This window comes from Python bivittatus, unplaced genomic scaffold, assembly GCF_059951505.1.
Source record: "Python bivittatus isolate LINGU-HERP-01145 unplaced genomic scaffold, Pbiv_v1 ctg000470_np1212, whole genome shotgun sequence".
NCBI classification, from domain to species: domain Eukaryota; kingdom Metazoa; phylum Chordata; class Lepidosauria; order Squamata; family Pythonidae; genus Python; species Python bivittatus.
In genome coordinates this window covers 2,224,189-2,241,114 of record NW_028277065.1, presented here as the reverse complement: position 1 = coordinate 2,241,114, position 16,926 = coordinate 2,224,189, and the positions used below count along the sequence as shown (strand labels likewise).

At 35.6% G+C, this 16,926-nt stretch overlaps 3 protein-coding genes across 3 annotated transcripts; 1 reads left to right on the top strand and 2 right to left on the bottom strand.

Annotated features, from left to right (window-relative positions):
• Positions 1 to 228: 228 nt before the first annotated feature.
• On the bottom strand, positions 229 to 1,164 carry LOC103067972 (olfactory receptor 5A2-like). Its single transcript, XM_025176571.1, has one exon. It carries the CDS (start codon positions 1,162 to 1,164, stop codon positions 229 to 231), a length of 936 nt encoding a protein of 311 aa, XP_025032339.1.
• A 6,982-nt stretch (positions 1,165 to 8,146) lies between these two features.
• Positions 8,147 to 9,112, bottom strand: LOC103068211 (olfactory receptor 8S1-like). Its single transcript, XM_007443673.1, has one exon. It carries the CDS (start codon positions 9,110 to 9,112, stop codon positions 8,147 to 8,149), a length of 966 nt encoding a protein of 321 aa, XP_007443735.1.
• A 5,488-nt stretch (positions 9,113 to 14,600) lies between these two features.
• Positions 14,601 to 15,533, top strand: LOC148215586 (olfactory receptor 6N2-like). The gene has a single exon (XM_088143000.1). The coding sequence runs from the start codon at positions 14,601 to 14,603 to the stop codon at positions 15,531 to 15,533; it is 933 nt and encodes a 310-aa protein (XP_087999126.1).
• Positions 15,534 to 16,926: the final 1,393 nt, after the last annotated feature.

Genomic DNA, 16,926 nt, shown 5'->3' with positions numbered 1-16,926 from the left:
GTGTATGGAGTTGTGAAAAGCAAAATGTTAGTCTTTAATTTAATGAAGATTTCTCATAAACACAATCCCAGCAACCTATTAGATCATTATTAATAAAACTAACTTAATCTGGCATCTGTATTAAATATTCCGTTGTATCAAAGAGGAAGATTTTGAATACCAGAACATGTTTCAGAACTAGTGGATTTATTTATCACTACAAGAGCACAGGCTTAACATCAAATAATTTTATACCATATGAGAAATCAAGGATTTGTAGCCCATTAGTTTCTTGATAGCTTCTTTCACTTCTCGGGTTTTCAGGCTGTAGATAAGGGGGTTCAACATGGGGGTTGAAATGTTGTACTGAATTGAGAACAATTCATCAATGATGACTGAGGAGGCTGAGCTGGGTCTCAGGTATCTGAAACAGCCAGTGCTATAATACAAAATCACAATCATAAGATGGGAACTGCAAGTAGAGAAGGTTTTCCTTTTGGCTTCTGTTGAATTCAGTTTCAGGATAGTGGAAATGATGTAGGTATAGGACACTAGAATAACAATTATTGAATAAGCACCAACTGAACAACAAGCAATCAAGTATGTAATCTGATTCACAAATGTTTCTGTGCAAGATAAGGCAAGTAGAGATGGAAGTTCACAGCTGAAATGCCTGATAATATTTGGTCCACAGAAAGCTAGCTTCAAAACAGGGAATGTATTTATTAGAGCATAAAAGAAACCCATTGTCCATGCACCACCCACCAACCATCTACAAAATGCTATGTTCATAATCTGTTCATAATGCAACGGCTTGCAAATAGCAGCATACCGGTCATAAGCCATTGCTGCAAGTAGGAAAATTTCAGTGCATGCTGTCAGAAGAATAAAAAACATCTGAGTGATACAGCCTGTATGTGAAATTGTTTGACTGATAGTCAAATTCATTAGCACCTTAGGTACAGTGATGGAAGAAAAGCAGATATCAAGAAAAGACAGGTGACTTAGAAAGAAGTACATAGGGCTATGGAGGTGATTTACATTGATTGCCACCATAATCATCATATTTCCAACCAAAGTGATTACATAGATCAAAGCAAATACGAAGAAGAGGAAAATCTGAACTGATAAATTGCCTGGAAATCCCAAGAGAATGAAAGAAGTCAGTCTGGTCTGATTTTCCATTTCTTTTTCCCCAGTAGTAATACAAGCTATAATTAAAGAAAACAATCAAAATTACTAGGTAAAGCAAAATGAACTTTTAAAAAAAATGCATAAAGTAAAAAGAGAAAGAGCTACCTTTTAATAGCAGTTAATTTTTGTCTTGTCATCTAGCATTCTCCAGTAGGTATTACTATCTGTATTTCATGCCCTGTCAGATAATTTTGAAACATTTGTCTAACAGTGATAAAATATAAACTTACTACCCTTTAAATATCTGCTAGTAGATTTAAATGTATACTATAAAGTATAGTATTTAAATATTGAAGTATAGACTATGTTTGGGCCTATACTGATATTCTTAATGGGGTAGTGCTGTCCATATTTATTCTAACATTACTTCCTCTGTGTTTAATTGACCTTACTCTTTAACAATTCTGCCAACAAATGCAATCTAGAGGTGGAAGTTTCTTTTTCTACTACTGCCCACCCAATAACTTTTTTTTTTTTTTTTTTGGTCTCAGTCTTCCTATGAAGACAAAAGAATGAAAAAAAGAATCTATCACTTGCTGGGGAAGATGGGGCTATGGATATAAAACAGAAATTAGATTACTGCAGAAGCTCCAACTCAGACTCCAGATAAATAATAGGTAGAACATCTGCCTACTAGACAATCTGAATTCAAGCCTGTTCCAGAGTTTAATTTCCCATCCTTCTTTTCGCCTCTTTGAGTCAGCAAAACATTGCCATTCTATTCTTGGCCTTCAGATTGCAATCTGCACATTGTTCCTATAATGCTTCTGTCTACCCTGAAAGCCACTGCTTCCTGCCTATCACTTTCAGCACCTGCCATGCAAGATTTATTAGATTTGTTTAACATACATATTACAAAAGATTTTTCTAAGATAGGTACTAGACATATGGATGCTAGGGCCCCAGAGCTTTGGATTGGACCTTTAAATGGTGCTTTGGAATATACAGGGGTATGAATGTGGCACCTGTCTGTCAGCTGCATGACATTCATACTCCCACATGCTCCAAAGCACCTTTTTGCAATCAAATCTAAAGGTCTGCACACTCATAATAGATACAAACATTGGTATAGGACTAGTACTGAATTAGGATTTTTTTTTCCAGATAGGTTTATCTTCTTTAACATTTAATTGCAAATGGAAACCATGTCAAATTTTATTTTAGTGAGATGCAATATGCAATGTTTTAAATAATATAAATAAATAAAGACCTTGAAATGGGAGGTAATTGCAGTATGCAAATGAGTTCTGATCAATATCGAATCATTTAATCATGATTGATCCAATTTGAAAGTTAACTCAGTTAAGAAACTCCATCAATCTACCTTTGAATTTAATCTCTGAATCAAATATCAGACATCTGTAATAAGCAAATCCCTTGTAAATTGGGACATGCTGCAATTACTACAATTCCTCAGTACTGATTGGAAAAAAATGATTTACTGAGATCTTTAAAGGTGAAAATATGGAAGAATACAACCTCTAACATCCATCAATTTTTAATTTGTCTAGCTAAATAGGAAAAAAAAAATTCAGCAAACTTTGTAAGAGTTGCATGAAAAGAACTTTCTCAAGTTATAGAAATCATGTGGATTTTTTTCATTTCTTAGTTTGGCTCACATTGTAGGAGGAAAGCAGTTTTAGTTTATGGTACCAAAAGATCTAACAAATGTTATTTAAAGGCATAAGCTTTCTGCAGCTTATGTGAAAGTTTACAGGTAGTCCTCAATTACCGAACACTCATTCAATGACAGTCTGAAGTTACGACAGCACTGAACAAGGAGACTTACATCCAGTCCTCATAGTTTCAACCATCACAGCATCCCACAGTCACATGATCGCCATTTGTGACCTTCACTGCTGGTTTCTGACAAGCAAAGTCAATAAGGAGGTGATATTGCGCTGAATGACTGTTCAGGACTCACTTAACAATGGCAACCAGAACTGCCACAACAGCCATCATAAGTTGGCACAGTCACATGATGTTTCACTTTCCAACCATGTCCTTAACAATGGAGTTGCCAGTCCTACTTACTGTTGTTAAGAAATGTGTGTGTGTATATATTAGGCACAGGGCTTAATGACACTGGAGTTTGCCGGTCAGAAATGGTCAGCACTCCAGCAGTTCGGGCCCAGCTCCCATCACTTGTCCTAGCTTCTGCTTACCCAGCAGTTCGAAAGCAATTCCATCTGAGAGTAGATAAATGGGGACTCCCATCTAGATGGGAGGAACCAGCGGTGCTGCGCGGGGGAGAAAAATACTGGTGCTAGACCGAACTCTGAATGCAACCAGCAAGAGCGATGATCGATGTGAGTGGCGCAAAAGAACTACGGAGGAGGAAAAGCCTGGGTGACCCCCTAGCGACCACTGCTGGTCACATAGTGTAATATACAGCACTGTAGATTTGTAATTGTAAGAATTGTTAGTCACTGTTAGGATTATATACTTTGTGAGCCACCCAGAGTTCCCCACTGGGGGGAGATGGGCGGAGAATAAATTGAATGTATATAAATATATCTTTTCATAAAGTGTGTTACTTAGAAAATGTGCTACCAGAGTCCTCCAGATTTTTTGCTTGTTAGGCTAAGAAATATTATTTTTGCAATTTCCCTCCATCACAGTGCTTAAAAAACTTATACTGCATTTTATTTGAAGTAAAATGGTAATAAAATAGTTGGTTTGAGGAAAATAATGTTTAATTCCTTTGTCATATATTTTCAAGGGATAATTATAATGCTTTAATAATACTTGTATATGGCGGTGGGACCACATGGAGATGTATCATCACCTATATTTTTCTTACTTTTTCTCTCACATGTTCATAGTATGCCAATATTACACTGTAGGAGAAAAATATTGTACAGAAATATATTACTCATGACATGGAACAGGTTCTGAGAAGAAAAACAACAAAAAACAAAAAAACCTCAAATCAGGGTTTCCATGATTTACTCACCTTGACACTGCAGTTTATTCCAATGATGTCTGCAACAATTCAACATTCTTCAGGAAGATGATGATGATGATGATGATGATGATGATGATGATGATGATGATGAAGAAGAAGAAGAAGAAGAAGAAGAAACTATTTCCATGAAAAAAGGGGAGGAAAAAGCAACTAATCTATTTTGAGTTCATTCATACTAAAAGGAAAAAGAAAGAAGACTAAATTTTCTCATTAAAGATATATTAAATAATATGCTATTTGCTTCAAGGGAATAATAGGTATCCCTTGAATCTGGTACTGAGAATGTTCTAATCCCAAATTTTTGTAAGGACTACGGTGTTTTTATCAAGCAAAATATGAAAATATTCTGGGGGAGAGGGGGAGAGGATTATGTAATATCCCTTTTCCTTCTGGAATTCATCCCAGGACATTTTTCTAAGTCAGCGTAAATTCTGTTGAGGATTTACACTGATGCATTGTTGTTCCCAAAGGAAAATATGTTCAACATTGATAGATACAGAGGAAAAAGATGGAAGAAGAAAACATACTCATGGCTAAGAAGATTTTTATTGCTCATGATAACCAGCATGATGATTATATTCCCTATGAGTGTTACTGAATAACTAAATATAAAATGAAGGATCAGGCAAATTTTGTCTGGATCATGGCATGAAAATGCAAATAACATGATTGTATAACTTTGGGGCTATTATTTTCTATTTCATTTTGGAAAACTTGGAAGCTAAAGGAGAAGATTAGAAATGTACTTAAGGCAAAAGTAGTTCTTGTGTTGGAAGTCTGCAAAGGGTAGGCTGTTAAAGAACTATGCTAGCATTCACTGGTGAAAAAAAGCACAGAAATAAAAATACATATTAATCAAAATTGAATATTCAAAATGTCAGTTACAATTAAAACTGATACCAAAGTTTCATCTCTTGAAATACATGGCTCATTCTTTTCTCTGTTTTCTTGCAAACAGCAATAGATATTACCTAGCAAGAGTATACAGGTGTTGCCAAGCATGATCAAGTTCAAAAATAAATCCCAGGGGTAAATTTAGTATTTTCTCATTATGTAAGATAAATATCTGTAATCTGTAAATACATTGTAGGCTTTAGGTAGGTACACAAGGCATAGATTTCAGTATTAACCAAAGCAATTGTAGAAATGTAAAGAAAAAAAGCTAAGGAGGGAACAAATGGGTAATATTGATTCCCCAAACAATCATGGGACAAGCCAGATAAGGGGAAAGAGTAGTTGTTCAATGGGGCAGATTTCTGAGCACTATCTCTTTGCACAATAGTCCCTACAACTCGATTTCTCAACAACAGAAATTGCCTAGAATGTATAAAGGCACTTCAGATTTATGCTAAAAATGTGAAACAGAAGGGACATTTTATCATGCTTGGTGGATGCATAAAAACGCTAGAAAATTTTGGATTCAAATACGTATACTGATTCCGAGGATTTTAAAGATTAATATAAAATTGAGAGCAGAGGTTTTTCTTTTGGGGTTGATGGACAAACAGTTGGAAAAAAGTCATGGAACCTTGTTTTTGTACATGACAACTACAGCAGTATTATTATATGCATAAAGATGGAAAGATTCAGCATTTCCTACAAAGAAGGAATGGTTGATCAGGATGACGGAACTTGCTGAAATGGCTAAATTGACTTCTTTGATTAGAGAAAAGACAATATCTGTGTTTATTGCTGACTGGAAACTCCCTATGGACTTTTTGCGTGAAACAGAAAAAAAAAAACCTTACAATTTTTGGTTCTGATGATTCGACAGGATAGATTATAGAAAGAAGATAGTCATGATGTAACTTTAGAGAAAGAAGTAAATTTATAATTGTACTTTTAACTGTTGTAAAGAAGATCAGAAGTATTTTTTTCTTTCTTTTCTGTTTTTCTTTTATTTTTTTCTTTCTTGCACTTTTAGTTTTCCCTTTGATTTATTTCATTTTTTCTTCTTTACTTTATATTAGTTTGCATTAGTTTTTATCTTTGTTTTTAAAATGTCAATAAAATTATATAAAAAGAATAGTCTCCATAACTCCATTATACTGTTTGAAAATCAAACATAAAGTATATGTTTATATATTGTGAAAATGGATAAACCCAAATGTTCTAGACATCCACAGTTGAAAACTGCCAAAGATAATAGTACAAAGAGATTACAAAGTTTTTTGGGAAAAAATCTTCCTCTTTTGGTCCTTGTTAGGTCCTTATCCCCAGCTGAATGGCAATGGTCTAAAAGAGAAGATGGTTTAGGCATTGTTTTCCTTCTTTTCTCATGATAGTTGATTGATTATGGGCCATCAAGTTGTTTTTGACTCCTAGTGACTACATAGATAGATAGATAGATAGATAGATAGATAGATAGATAGATAGATCAATCGATCTTGTGATGAAGTGAATGATAAAAATCCCTTTTGTCCTTATCTTTCAAGACCCCTAGGTCTGGATGTCACCCCAATCTCTAAGCATGATTCACCCTACATAATATATTCTTTCTGCATATACTTTCTTGACTCAAAAACTTTCTGTCCGATACTTTTATTGCTGTAATTGACCAGGGTTGAGTACTTTCCCACCATACAGCAATTAGAATAAAACAGCAACAGCAAAAAAATAAAACAAAAATATTTAAAGAAATCCGAAGGATACAGAATTAATTTAGTTGCTTTAGAGAAACTAAAGCTATTAAGCAAGTACTAATTATTAAAATACAGAGGTGAAAAGAGATTTACTCTTAGATATAATCTAATTGTGGTTAAGAATTGATGCCAACTTGATGGCACATAATCAATCAATCAATCAATCAATCAATCCAGTAGTTATTAAAATGTTAAAGCTATAAAAAGCTAGATAAGGATGAATAAATGTCAAGTTGTTTGCTGTCACTAACAATCTTACTTAACATTGAAAAAAATATAAAACAACTATTTTAGAATTCTGCTGTCAGGGTCCATAAGGTTTTAAACAGGCAAGACTATGTTACCCTGCAGTGAACAGTGGTGGAAATGTGGTTTCAGAATCCTGGAGATATCAGCTGAGGGGGAGGAGTAGAACTGGTACCTGTTTTGCTGAGGTTGGTAGTTAAAACAGTTGGAATTAAATCTTTACACCAATTTAAATAAAAGGAACAGTGAAAAAGGACATGTGCTATTGATTTATACCTTGAAACTGTTGGGGCTATGAAATGTCAGTACAAAAACCAGGAGGAGGAGAGAGGATTCATTCCTACCTCATGGAGAGCCATGAGGAGAAGAGAAAGAAAATGAGGGAAACAGGAAAAAGGCAGGATCCAAGCCCCTCCCACACAAAGCAGCAAAGCTAGGCCGCAGTGGAGCCGCCCCTCCCTTCGTGCTTGTGTGAGACAGGCTTGGTTGAAACCCCATATTTTCCAACAGGAACTACACAAGAATAACATTGTGAACAGATGTTAACTTATCAGGAAAGAAGCATATAAAATGCTATAATAGTCTTTATTATTAAGCACATTATTTTATTGTATCTCTAGTACATTGATTTCCCTACAAGTTGGTTTAACTACCTATGAGACCTATCCTTCTGTTACAGTTTCAACACCTGAGAACAAGTCTCAAACACTATTCAATAGCTAACAACATATTTCATTTCTTTTAAACTTGCAACGAAATTCTTATACAGTACATAAAAATGTATCAATAGAAAGTATATTATAAATATATATATATATATACACAGATTGCCTTGTTAGGTAATGGTATGCATATTTAAAGAAAAGACAAATCAAACAGTATTTAAATTTCAAAGTGATGTAGCTGTATGTCTGTGTATAAAAGTATAGCAACCTTATACTTTTTGGTGGGGATCTCTGGCATTATACTAGCAGGGACAAATGAAGGCAATAAATATACTCACACTGTAAGTATGACTCTTCTCCTATTTTTGCTTACTGGGGACTTTGGAGAGATAAGGAAACCACTTTTGATCTTTTCCTCCTAGGTTGGCACTATGGTAGTATGGCTATAGTGTTCAGAGTAAAGCACTATGGATGATTTTTAATGGATTAGAAATGGGGTTATATTTTCTGAACAGTTTCACCCAAGCAGATTTGATCTCATTGTTCTTGAGGCTGTATATGATGGGGTTCAACATGGGTGTTAAGATGCTATACTGAATAGAGATCACTTTGTCCAAATCAATGAGTGATTCTGAACTTGGCTTCATATAGCGAACAAAACCTGTAATGTAAAATAAGCCCACCACAATGAGATGGGAGCTACAAGTGGAAAACGCTTTTCGCCTGCCTTCTGCTGAATTGATTTTCAAGATGGCTGAAATGATGTAAATGTAAGAGACCAGGGTAAAAAGAAATGAGCTCAAGCCAAATATGAAGACAGAGATAAGAAGAATAATGTAGTTGATGAGGTTCTGCTTACAAGACAAGGCCAAAAGTGAAGGAAGCTCACAGCTATAATGTCTGATGGTATTATCACTACAAAAATGCAGATTTAACAAAGGCAGTGCATTCCCCATACCATACAAGAAACCCATTGCCCAGGATGCACCCACTAACTGTCTACAAGTTTCTTTTGTCAAGTACCTGCTGTAATGCAGTGGGTCACATATAGCAACATATCGGTCATAAGCCATTGCTGAGAGGATGAACACTTCTGCACAAACAGTTTGGAAAAGGAAGAAATTCTGTGCAATGCATCCTTCCCAAGAAATTGTTTTCTTCTTTGTTATGAGGTTTCCTAACAATTTTGGAACAGTAACTGAGGAATAGCAGATATCGACAAAAGCTAAGTGTCTGAGAAAAAAGAACATGGGGGTCTGAAGGCTAAACTCAATCCTGGTCACCAGCATAATCACCACATTGCTTAATAATGTTACTAAAAAGATTATTAGAAACAAGACAAAAAGAAAATCTTCTAGATGAGGATCCTTTGAGAGTCCCAGGAGTATAAACTCGGTTATTACAGTTTGATTTTCCATCTCAGATTATTCAAGAGAAATAAGATCTGTCCAAAAGGAAAACAGATAGAAATAGTTTAATATCTGATGCATATTAAATCAGTGCAGATTGATTGCAATCATTGCAAACAAAAAAACAATTGTAACTATCACTTTCTTTAAGGTATAAAATAATATTCCAGGGCACTGTAAAGAATAGGTTACAAATGAGATGCTTTGTTTTAACAAAAACAAAACAGAATGAAACCACTTAATGTTAGCAGAGGGATAGTTTATTGGTTTCTTTTTTATGTATGTGTTTTAACTATATTTTCACTGTTTTTAATTAGCTTGTTAGTATGTTTTAATTAATACAAAAATTAGAGTTAAAATTCGTTAAGGAATTCATACATTCTGGGGAAACTACATTTTAGAAACATCCCAGATTATTCATGGATAATGTTCTGTGTAATATGTTCTACTTGGACAGCCTTAAAAATCACTCAAAAGCTGCAAATAGTCCAGAATGCAGGATGAGAATATGAGCTAGTAACACCTAGCTACGGGAACATCTTATATCTGTGCTACAGGCTTTGCAGTGGCTACCAATAAACTTCCATGTCCCATTTATAGTGCTAGTTTTAATTTAAAAAACTTCTCTTGCTTGGCATCAGATTACCTTCAGTACCACATCACCCAGAAGAATCAGCCCATCCTTCACAATCTTTCTGGAAGAAGCAATTGGTGATTTTCAGTAGTGAGGCCTTACACCAGGAGATACTGCTTGTTGGTGTCAGGACCGACCCTTTGCAACAAGCTCCTGGTTGAAATCAGATTGGCTCCCTCTCTAACTGCCTTGTTTCATAGACAGTTGGGAGACTGAGATCATTTATTGTTATTTTATGTTTGTTTTGTTTTTTCTACTATATTTTATTTTTAAATCTTTATTTTTTACTGTGAATCTTTTCATTGTGTATGTCTATAACTGTGAACCACTGGGACACCTTAAGTGGATTGCAGCAGGATATAGATGTAAGTAAAAGAATAAATCAGTACAATTGCAAATTCTGACCTTTCTACAAGAAAGAATTCCAGTTCTAAAAGGATTGTACAACTCCAGGATAAGTTTACTTCTAATTTATTGCACTTGGATCAACACTGTTGATGTTGCCATGAAAACACTTACTGAAGGTTATATTCCAAAATGATTTTTGATGTTTGTCCAGTCATGCAGAATGTCAGTGCCATGTTATTCACCAGGCATAGGTGCATCCCCAATGTTTATGGTATCGTAATTAACATTAATTTCCATTTTGCAGAAACGTGTCTTCTTATCATGAGGAAATATTTGCTCTTGCTGTTTTCTTCCAAGCTACAGAAAATACTTTGAAATATAGTTAGCATTTGTGTGGACTCCTTCATGATTTGGAAAGAAACATTAAAATAGTTTTAATATAATCGACATTCTTTAAAGCAAGGAACCTTTGTGCATCTTTAGGTCATTGAAGAATTTTGCCTTAGGTAAAAGTGACTTTTAATGCTTCTATCTGAGCAAATCTTCACAAAGACAGTGGAAACTGATATAACTTTGAGAAGACTACAGAAATACATTTTAGTGCCTTTTAAAGAGTAGTTATATGTATACTTATATCTACATCTATATCTACATCTACATCTATCTAGATATAGATCTTATATTCTCACTTATCCCTTCCATGCCTATGGAAGACAAACGAAGGAAAAAAACCTGAATATTAATAATAGGTAGAAGCAGCAGCCGGTCCTTTTAAAAGACAAGTGGTATAATTTACAACAATTTCAGAAAATCTGAAACAGTAAACTCTAGAACAGAATAAAATAACATGAACAACCACTTAACTGATATTTGACTGGAAAAGTATTTCAAGGAGAACATTAATTTCACAATCATTTTCCTAATGGATTCTAGGGAAACAATATTCCCATTAAAATTGAAAACATAATAGAATGAAACTCACTCATATAGCAATCTTGTTAAATTTTGTTTGAAAGGTACAAATGCATCTTTTAAATTATGCAGTCTTCATGAGAACACAGGATTTTTTTTTTTCCTTGAGCAAGGTAAGAGGTGAGATTACTTATACTAAGAGTCTTGTACTTATATTTCTTCTATTTAATTTCCTTTGGGAATCCAAACCAACTGAGAATTTGTTCTCCACAAAGTAACATAAATGCTTGATAAGAATTATGAATTAATTTTAGATTAAATTGCCATAAATTAACCTGCATTTTTTAACACACTTCATTAAATATATTTAAGCATTTAAAAAAAAATCAATGAATTTGTAAGAACATACATTGCTCTTTTTTTTTCTTTTTTTCTTTTTTTTTAAGAAAGTAGAAAATAATTTGATGAAATGAATGTGATTGGAATGATAGAACAGGACTCACATATATAATGCCATATTTATATTTTGTATTTTAGATTTATATATTGTATATGTTTAATGTTATATGGTGAAGGGGAAGGGGGTTGGTTTATTGCTTGTTTATTATGCTGTATGCCACCAGAGTCACATTGTTTGAGATGGGCAGCCGTATAAAGGGAAGGAAGGAAGGAAGGAAGGAAGGAAGGAAGGAAGGAAGGAAGGAAGGAAGGAAGGAAGGAAGGAAAGAAGGAAAGAAGGAAAGAAGGAAAGAAGGAAAGAAGGAAAGAAGGAAAGAAGGAAAGAAGGAAGAGTAGTGCACTTCCACTATTTAATAGTGCTGGGAAGCAATTTAGATCTAATTGCATTTCTTATGAATGTGTGACTGCTCTCTGTAGCTGCCCAAGATCCCAGGAAAAGACATGACAGCATGAATATATTACAGACAGGTACTACATTTAGTCTCCTGATGTTCCAAAGTGCTTTAAGAATAAGCACGTCATAATCAAAAATTACCCAGCCCTATTATATGGGACTGGTACATAGAAGAAGAAAGACTTTGTTCATCTGCCTTCCAGTCAATTCTTCATGCTGGGTGATTTTTCAGTGTATCTCTTGATCAACTGAATTCTAAAATGATCATACCCCCCTCCTTTTTTAAAATTCAATCACTCTGCCAAGACCTAGATGTGGAGAGTGTGACATTCTTGGTGCTGTTAGATCTCTTAGAGGCTTTTGATACCTAGTTTATAGGTATCATCTAGGACCAAGCTGGAGATGAGGGGGTGTCATGATATAATTCATAGAACCAGTAAGAATTGGTTGGGATAAAACACACTAAAGCTTAATTCCAGGTAGATGTAGTGTTGTTCATCCAAAAACCATCTACACATCCCCTTTGAGTGTGCCAGGAAGGAATGGATTGTGATCCTTCTGGGACTTTAGGGGGATGGAACCTGGAAGTAGATCTTCTTGGTGATGACTTCTTTCCTTTGGAATTTTTTTCCCCCGCACTCAATCGTGGCTGATTCTATGGCAACTGCCTGGACAAGTCCCTGCAGTTTTCAAGGCAAGGTGTTTCGGAAGTGGTTTGTCATTGCCTCCTTCCTAGAGCGGAGCTCAGCTGGCGAGCGCAGGAGGAGGGGTTTTCCATTGCTTCGCGCCTTTTTTGGGTGTGTGCAGCTTCCGCATTACCGGCAACTGGTCCCACCTCTCATGCAAGGCGCCACCAGTGTTATTCCTCCCACCGGGGTGAGAGTACCCATTTATCTACTAGCGGATGCTTTCGAGCTGCTGGGTTAGCAGATGCTAGGGATTAAACAGGAGCTCACTCTGCCATGTGGAGCTGGGCTCGAACCAATGAAGTGTCAACCATTTCTGGCCGGCAACTTTCAGTGTCATTAAGCCACTGCGCCACCGTGTCCCCTCCTTTGGAATAAGATACCCTAAAAATCTGGATAGCTCCTACCCTGTTAATTTTGTTAAAATCTGTAAACACCTTTTGTTCCTGAGGTTGTCTGGAGCATAAGATCTAAAGAATGCCCCAATGATTTTAAACCTGTTTATCTTAATTTTAATTCTAATTTTACCTATTTCCTTTATATTTTATTGCTGATGGCCATATTTTAAGCCATTGTTAGTTTATATCATTTGTTAGCAACCCCCTGCCCCTGACCCACATATCTTATTTAAATCTAAAAGCAAAATTAAAATGATTGTACAATCAATTTATCATTGCTAAATATAACCACAACTTATAGTATACAGTATATTCCCAGGGGATTTAAATCCTTGTAATTCTGTGCAACTATGAGATGCAAAATACATTTGGGATTGAACTCCTCAAAGACTCATTATAAATCAGAGGTAACAATTTAGATCTTAATTTGCAAAATTTTCTGATCAATCGTTTACATACAGCTAAACTTCAGTAGCTTTAACAAATGACTATTAGAATATTCCTATAAAACTATGGGTGCTATTAGGATTGGACAGAATGGTAAATATCTCTTCCTTTCTCTTCCCCTCATTCTGTATAACAAATGTATCAGGCTGAGTGTCTTAAACAACTGGAGTTCAGTATTGTAGCTGACTTTTCAGAAATAGCTTGATTTCTTTTCCTTCATCACTCAGGCTGCTCTCTTATACATGCTTGTCAAGAAATAGATTTTGGGGTACTCAGATTACTTCTCAGTAAGTGTTGTTGCCCATATATTTGTTGGTGGTGGTAGTAATGATGAAGGTTTATAATAAGATACCTTTTGAAAAGGTGAGATCATTTCATGGAAAACAATTTTATCACACAGAATGCATATACTCATGTTTTTAGTATGCAATAAGCACATGTTTATTTGTATGCTAAATCAGTTCAAATGTGTGCACATAGATGCTAGAATGAGAGAATTTCATAAAGATGTAGAATGCAAGGAACAAATTCATGCACTGGTGGACTACTTTCAGATGACAATAAATAAAGAAACAAATTCAATCACATATTCCAAAGTTTCAAAGTTTTATTGTAATACAGACCAAAAAAAAGAAAAGAGGAAACAGCAGCAGCAGCAACATTAGCATTACAAAAAAGAATAGTTACAAAAGAGAACAACTTGCATATTGCAGCCACCCACTAGACCTTCTCCTCATACACAGAAAATTGTTTTTTTTGCCAAAAAATGGAAATGACAGAGCAGAGTTTGCAAGTCATGGGGTAACTTACAGGGTGGTGGAAATACTTAGCCAGAAAACTATTAGTCTTAGTAGAAAAGAAGAACAAATCTAGGGCATTTTACTAGTAAAATAAGTAAAACCATCATGGGTACAGCCTTCCATCAAGTTTCCAATGTTAAGAATGAAACAATATTCCTTAACTTCTTGACATCTTTAGGGAGAGGAAGTCTTCTCTGAATAACACACCTTATGGAAAAGCAACAAGAAAGTGATGTTATTTTTCTGTTCTTAAGATGCTTTCAATTTTCCTTTGCACTAGGGCAATTGCATTCTTTTTCTTAAGAGTGGGGAAGAAGGGCTTTGCTATAGTGTTTTCTAATCATGAAGATAATCTTCTCTTTCCATCATAATTATTACTGTTCTTATTGTGCTTTATGCTCCCTTAGCTCTATGGTACAATGGAAAATGAAAACCAAACGATTGTGGCAGAATTTCTCTTTCTTCATTTCACCTGCCTGCCAAACCTTGAAGCACTGCTGTTTGCGCTTTTTCTCATCATCTATATCCTATCTCTCATGGGAAACCTGCTGATCATTATTATTGTGGTCATGGATTCACATCTACAAACAGCCATGTATTTCTTTATCTGCAATCTGTCAATGGCTGAAGTCTGGTACACCACTGTCACAGTGCCTAAGATGCTGGAAAATCTGCTGTCAGAGAAGGGGACTATTTCCATTCCAGGTTGTATCACCCAATACTACTTCTTCTTTGCCTTTGCTGCCACTGAATTGTTTCTACTCACCGTCATGGCATACGACAGATACCTTGCAATCTGCAATCCATTGCGTTACTCCACCATCATGAACTCTACGACTTGTAGAAATATGGCTATGGTGTGTTGGCTTGTGGGTTTCATGTGTCCTACTTTCCCATCAGTTATGTTAGCTCAAATAACCTTTTGCAGTCCCAATAGAATCAACCATTTCTTCTGTGATGCTGGGCAGATATTTCGCCTAGCATGTACAGACACATCTACCATCCAAACAGTGGGATATGGCTTTAGTTCGGTCATTGTCATGGCTGCTCTTTTATTCATTCTCATTTCCTATGGGCAAATTGTAATTACAATCCTGAAAATGTCTTCTGCTGCTGCCCGCAGGAAGATGTTCTCTACCTGTGGCTCTCACCTGTCAGTGGTCACCATCTATTTTGGGACTCTTATTTTCATGTATGTCCGACCAGCAGTGAAATACAAATCAAATGCAAACAAAGTAGTGGCTGTCTTTTACTCAGTGATAACTCCTCTCTTGAATCCTATGATATACACTCTTAGAAATAAGGATATAAAAGAAGCTTTGAAGAAAACTTTCATTAAAAATAGAGTTTAAAGCTGCATTTAAAAAGTGGCAACTTTCAGCTGTGTTGGGAGGATTCCAGGGTTGCTTTGCCATAACTGAAATCATACTGAAAACAATCATCGGATGGTTTCATAAGAACACAAATGGTGGGATCACCATATCTTCCTTCAGTGATCTGCAAATCGGTCATAGCTATGACCTGTATAGTACTGAAGCAATCAGGTTGGCTTTATCATTATTATCCAGTTACAACTGCAGGCGTAGAATATTGACCCCACTCATAGCCTGCATATTGGAGAAAAGACTGCACGCTTAATTTTTAGTACTTTCTTTGTTATATTTTTAAAGAAAAGACCTGAGTAGAAATTCAAGTAATGTAATATGTGTAAATTAAACAGGAAGGAAGGATTGGGGTGGGGAGAACAGTAAAAATGACTAGAAAATATGCAGTCAGTCGGACTACGCAACTTTAGGATTAAGGACAAATTGTTGGTCCTCTTCCTTGAGGTGTTTTTTTGGGGGGAGATGGGGTTAAATAAGAGTTAATTCTAGCACTGATGATAAAAATCTACCCACAATCTTCTGTTGCACATCTTCAAGGCAATCACATGCCTGGGATGGAACTATCTGAGATTAGATTAGTGGGCTCATTGAAATAATATGTTTCGTATTAAAAAAAAAAAAAAAAAGTTAAGGGAAAACTCTACCCAAAAAAAAAATTGCTTTTTGTATTTTCTCCTCCCTCTCCCTACATATAATATTTCAACCTTTATTTGTATACACAGACCAAAACTAACACCCAGACAACCCAAGTAATAATCATAAATAAAACAAAGGAAACACAAAATAATGTACGGTAAAGGAAGCAATATAACAAAGAAAGATTGGAAAGGATTGTCTAGTACAGTTGAAATCACCCCCTGTGGTGATCTAAAGAAAACTCTAAACCCCAAACTTTCTCATGGCAATAGTGAATAAAGAGAACTTGACAACATTCCTGGAAACCTTCAATGGAAAATCTGAAAGTAGGATGTGAACAATTTCAATTTCAGGCCAACCAGTGCAGCGGGTAAGAAGCAGATGCATAAGGGCTAGAAAACAGTTGTCATAAAGGGAGCACGTTGAGGTTAAATGCAAGCAACTGACTTGATCGTGAGGTCTGAGCAAATATAGAAGTGCTCTGAATAGGGGATATTGTGAAACGTTTCCTGTGTCAGAATAGATAAGAAACTTTCACCTACAAAATATGCTTAGCTTTTCTCCCCTAAGAATAGAAGAGGTAGATGAACAAGGCAAAGGTTACTTTAAAAAGGTGAGGGTCAACTCTTTAGAATTCGGTTAGATGATCCTCAAAGTGCAGGGCTCCTAGAGTGACTTTCTCTTTGTTCAGAAGCCATCTGGTTCTTTTCCTGCTCTGTTCTGG

Excerpts from the sequence above, each read along its gene's own strand:
- LOC148215586 (XM_088143000.1), top strand. The coding sequence starts at position 14,601 with ATGGAAAATGAAAACCAAACGATTGTGGCAGAATTTCTCTTTCTTCAT.
- LOC103067972 (XM_025176571.1), bottom strand. The coding sequence starts at position 1,164 with ATGGAAAATCAGACCAGACTGACTTCTTTCATTCTCTTGGGATTTCCA.
- LOC103068211 (XM_007443673.1), bottom strand. The coding sequence starts at position 9,112 with ATGGAAAATCAAACTGTAATAACCGAGTTTATACTCCTGGGACTCTCA.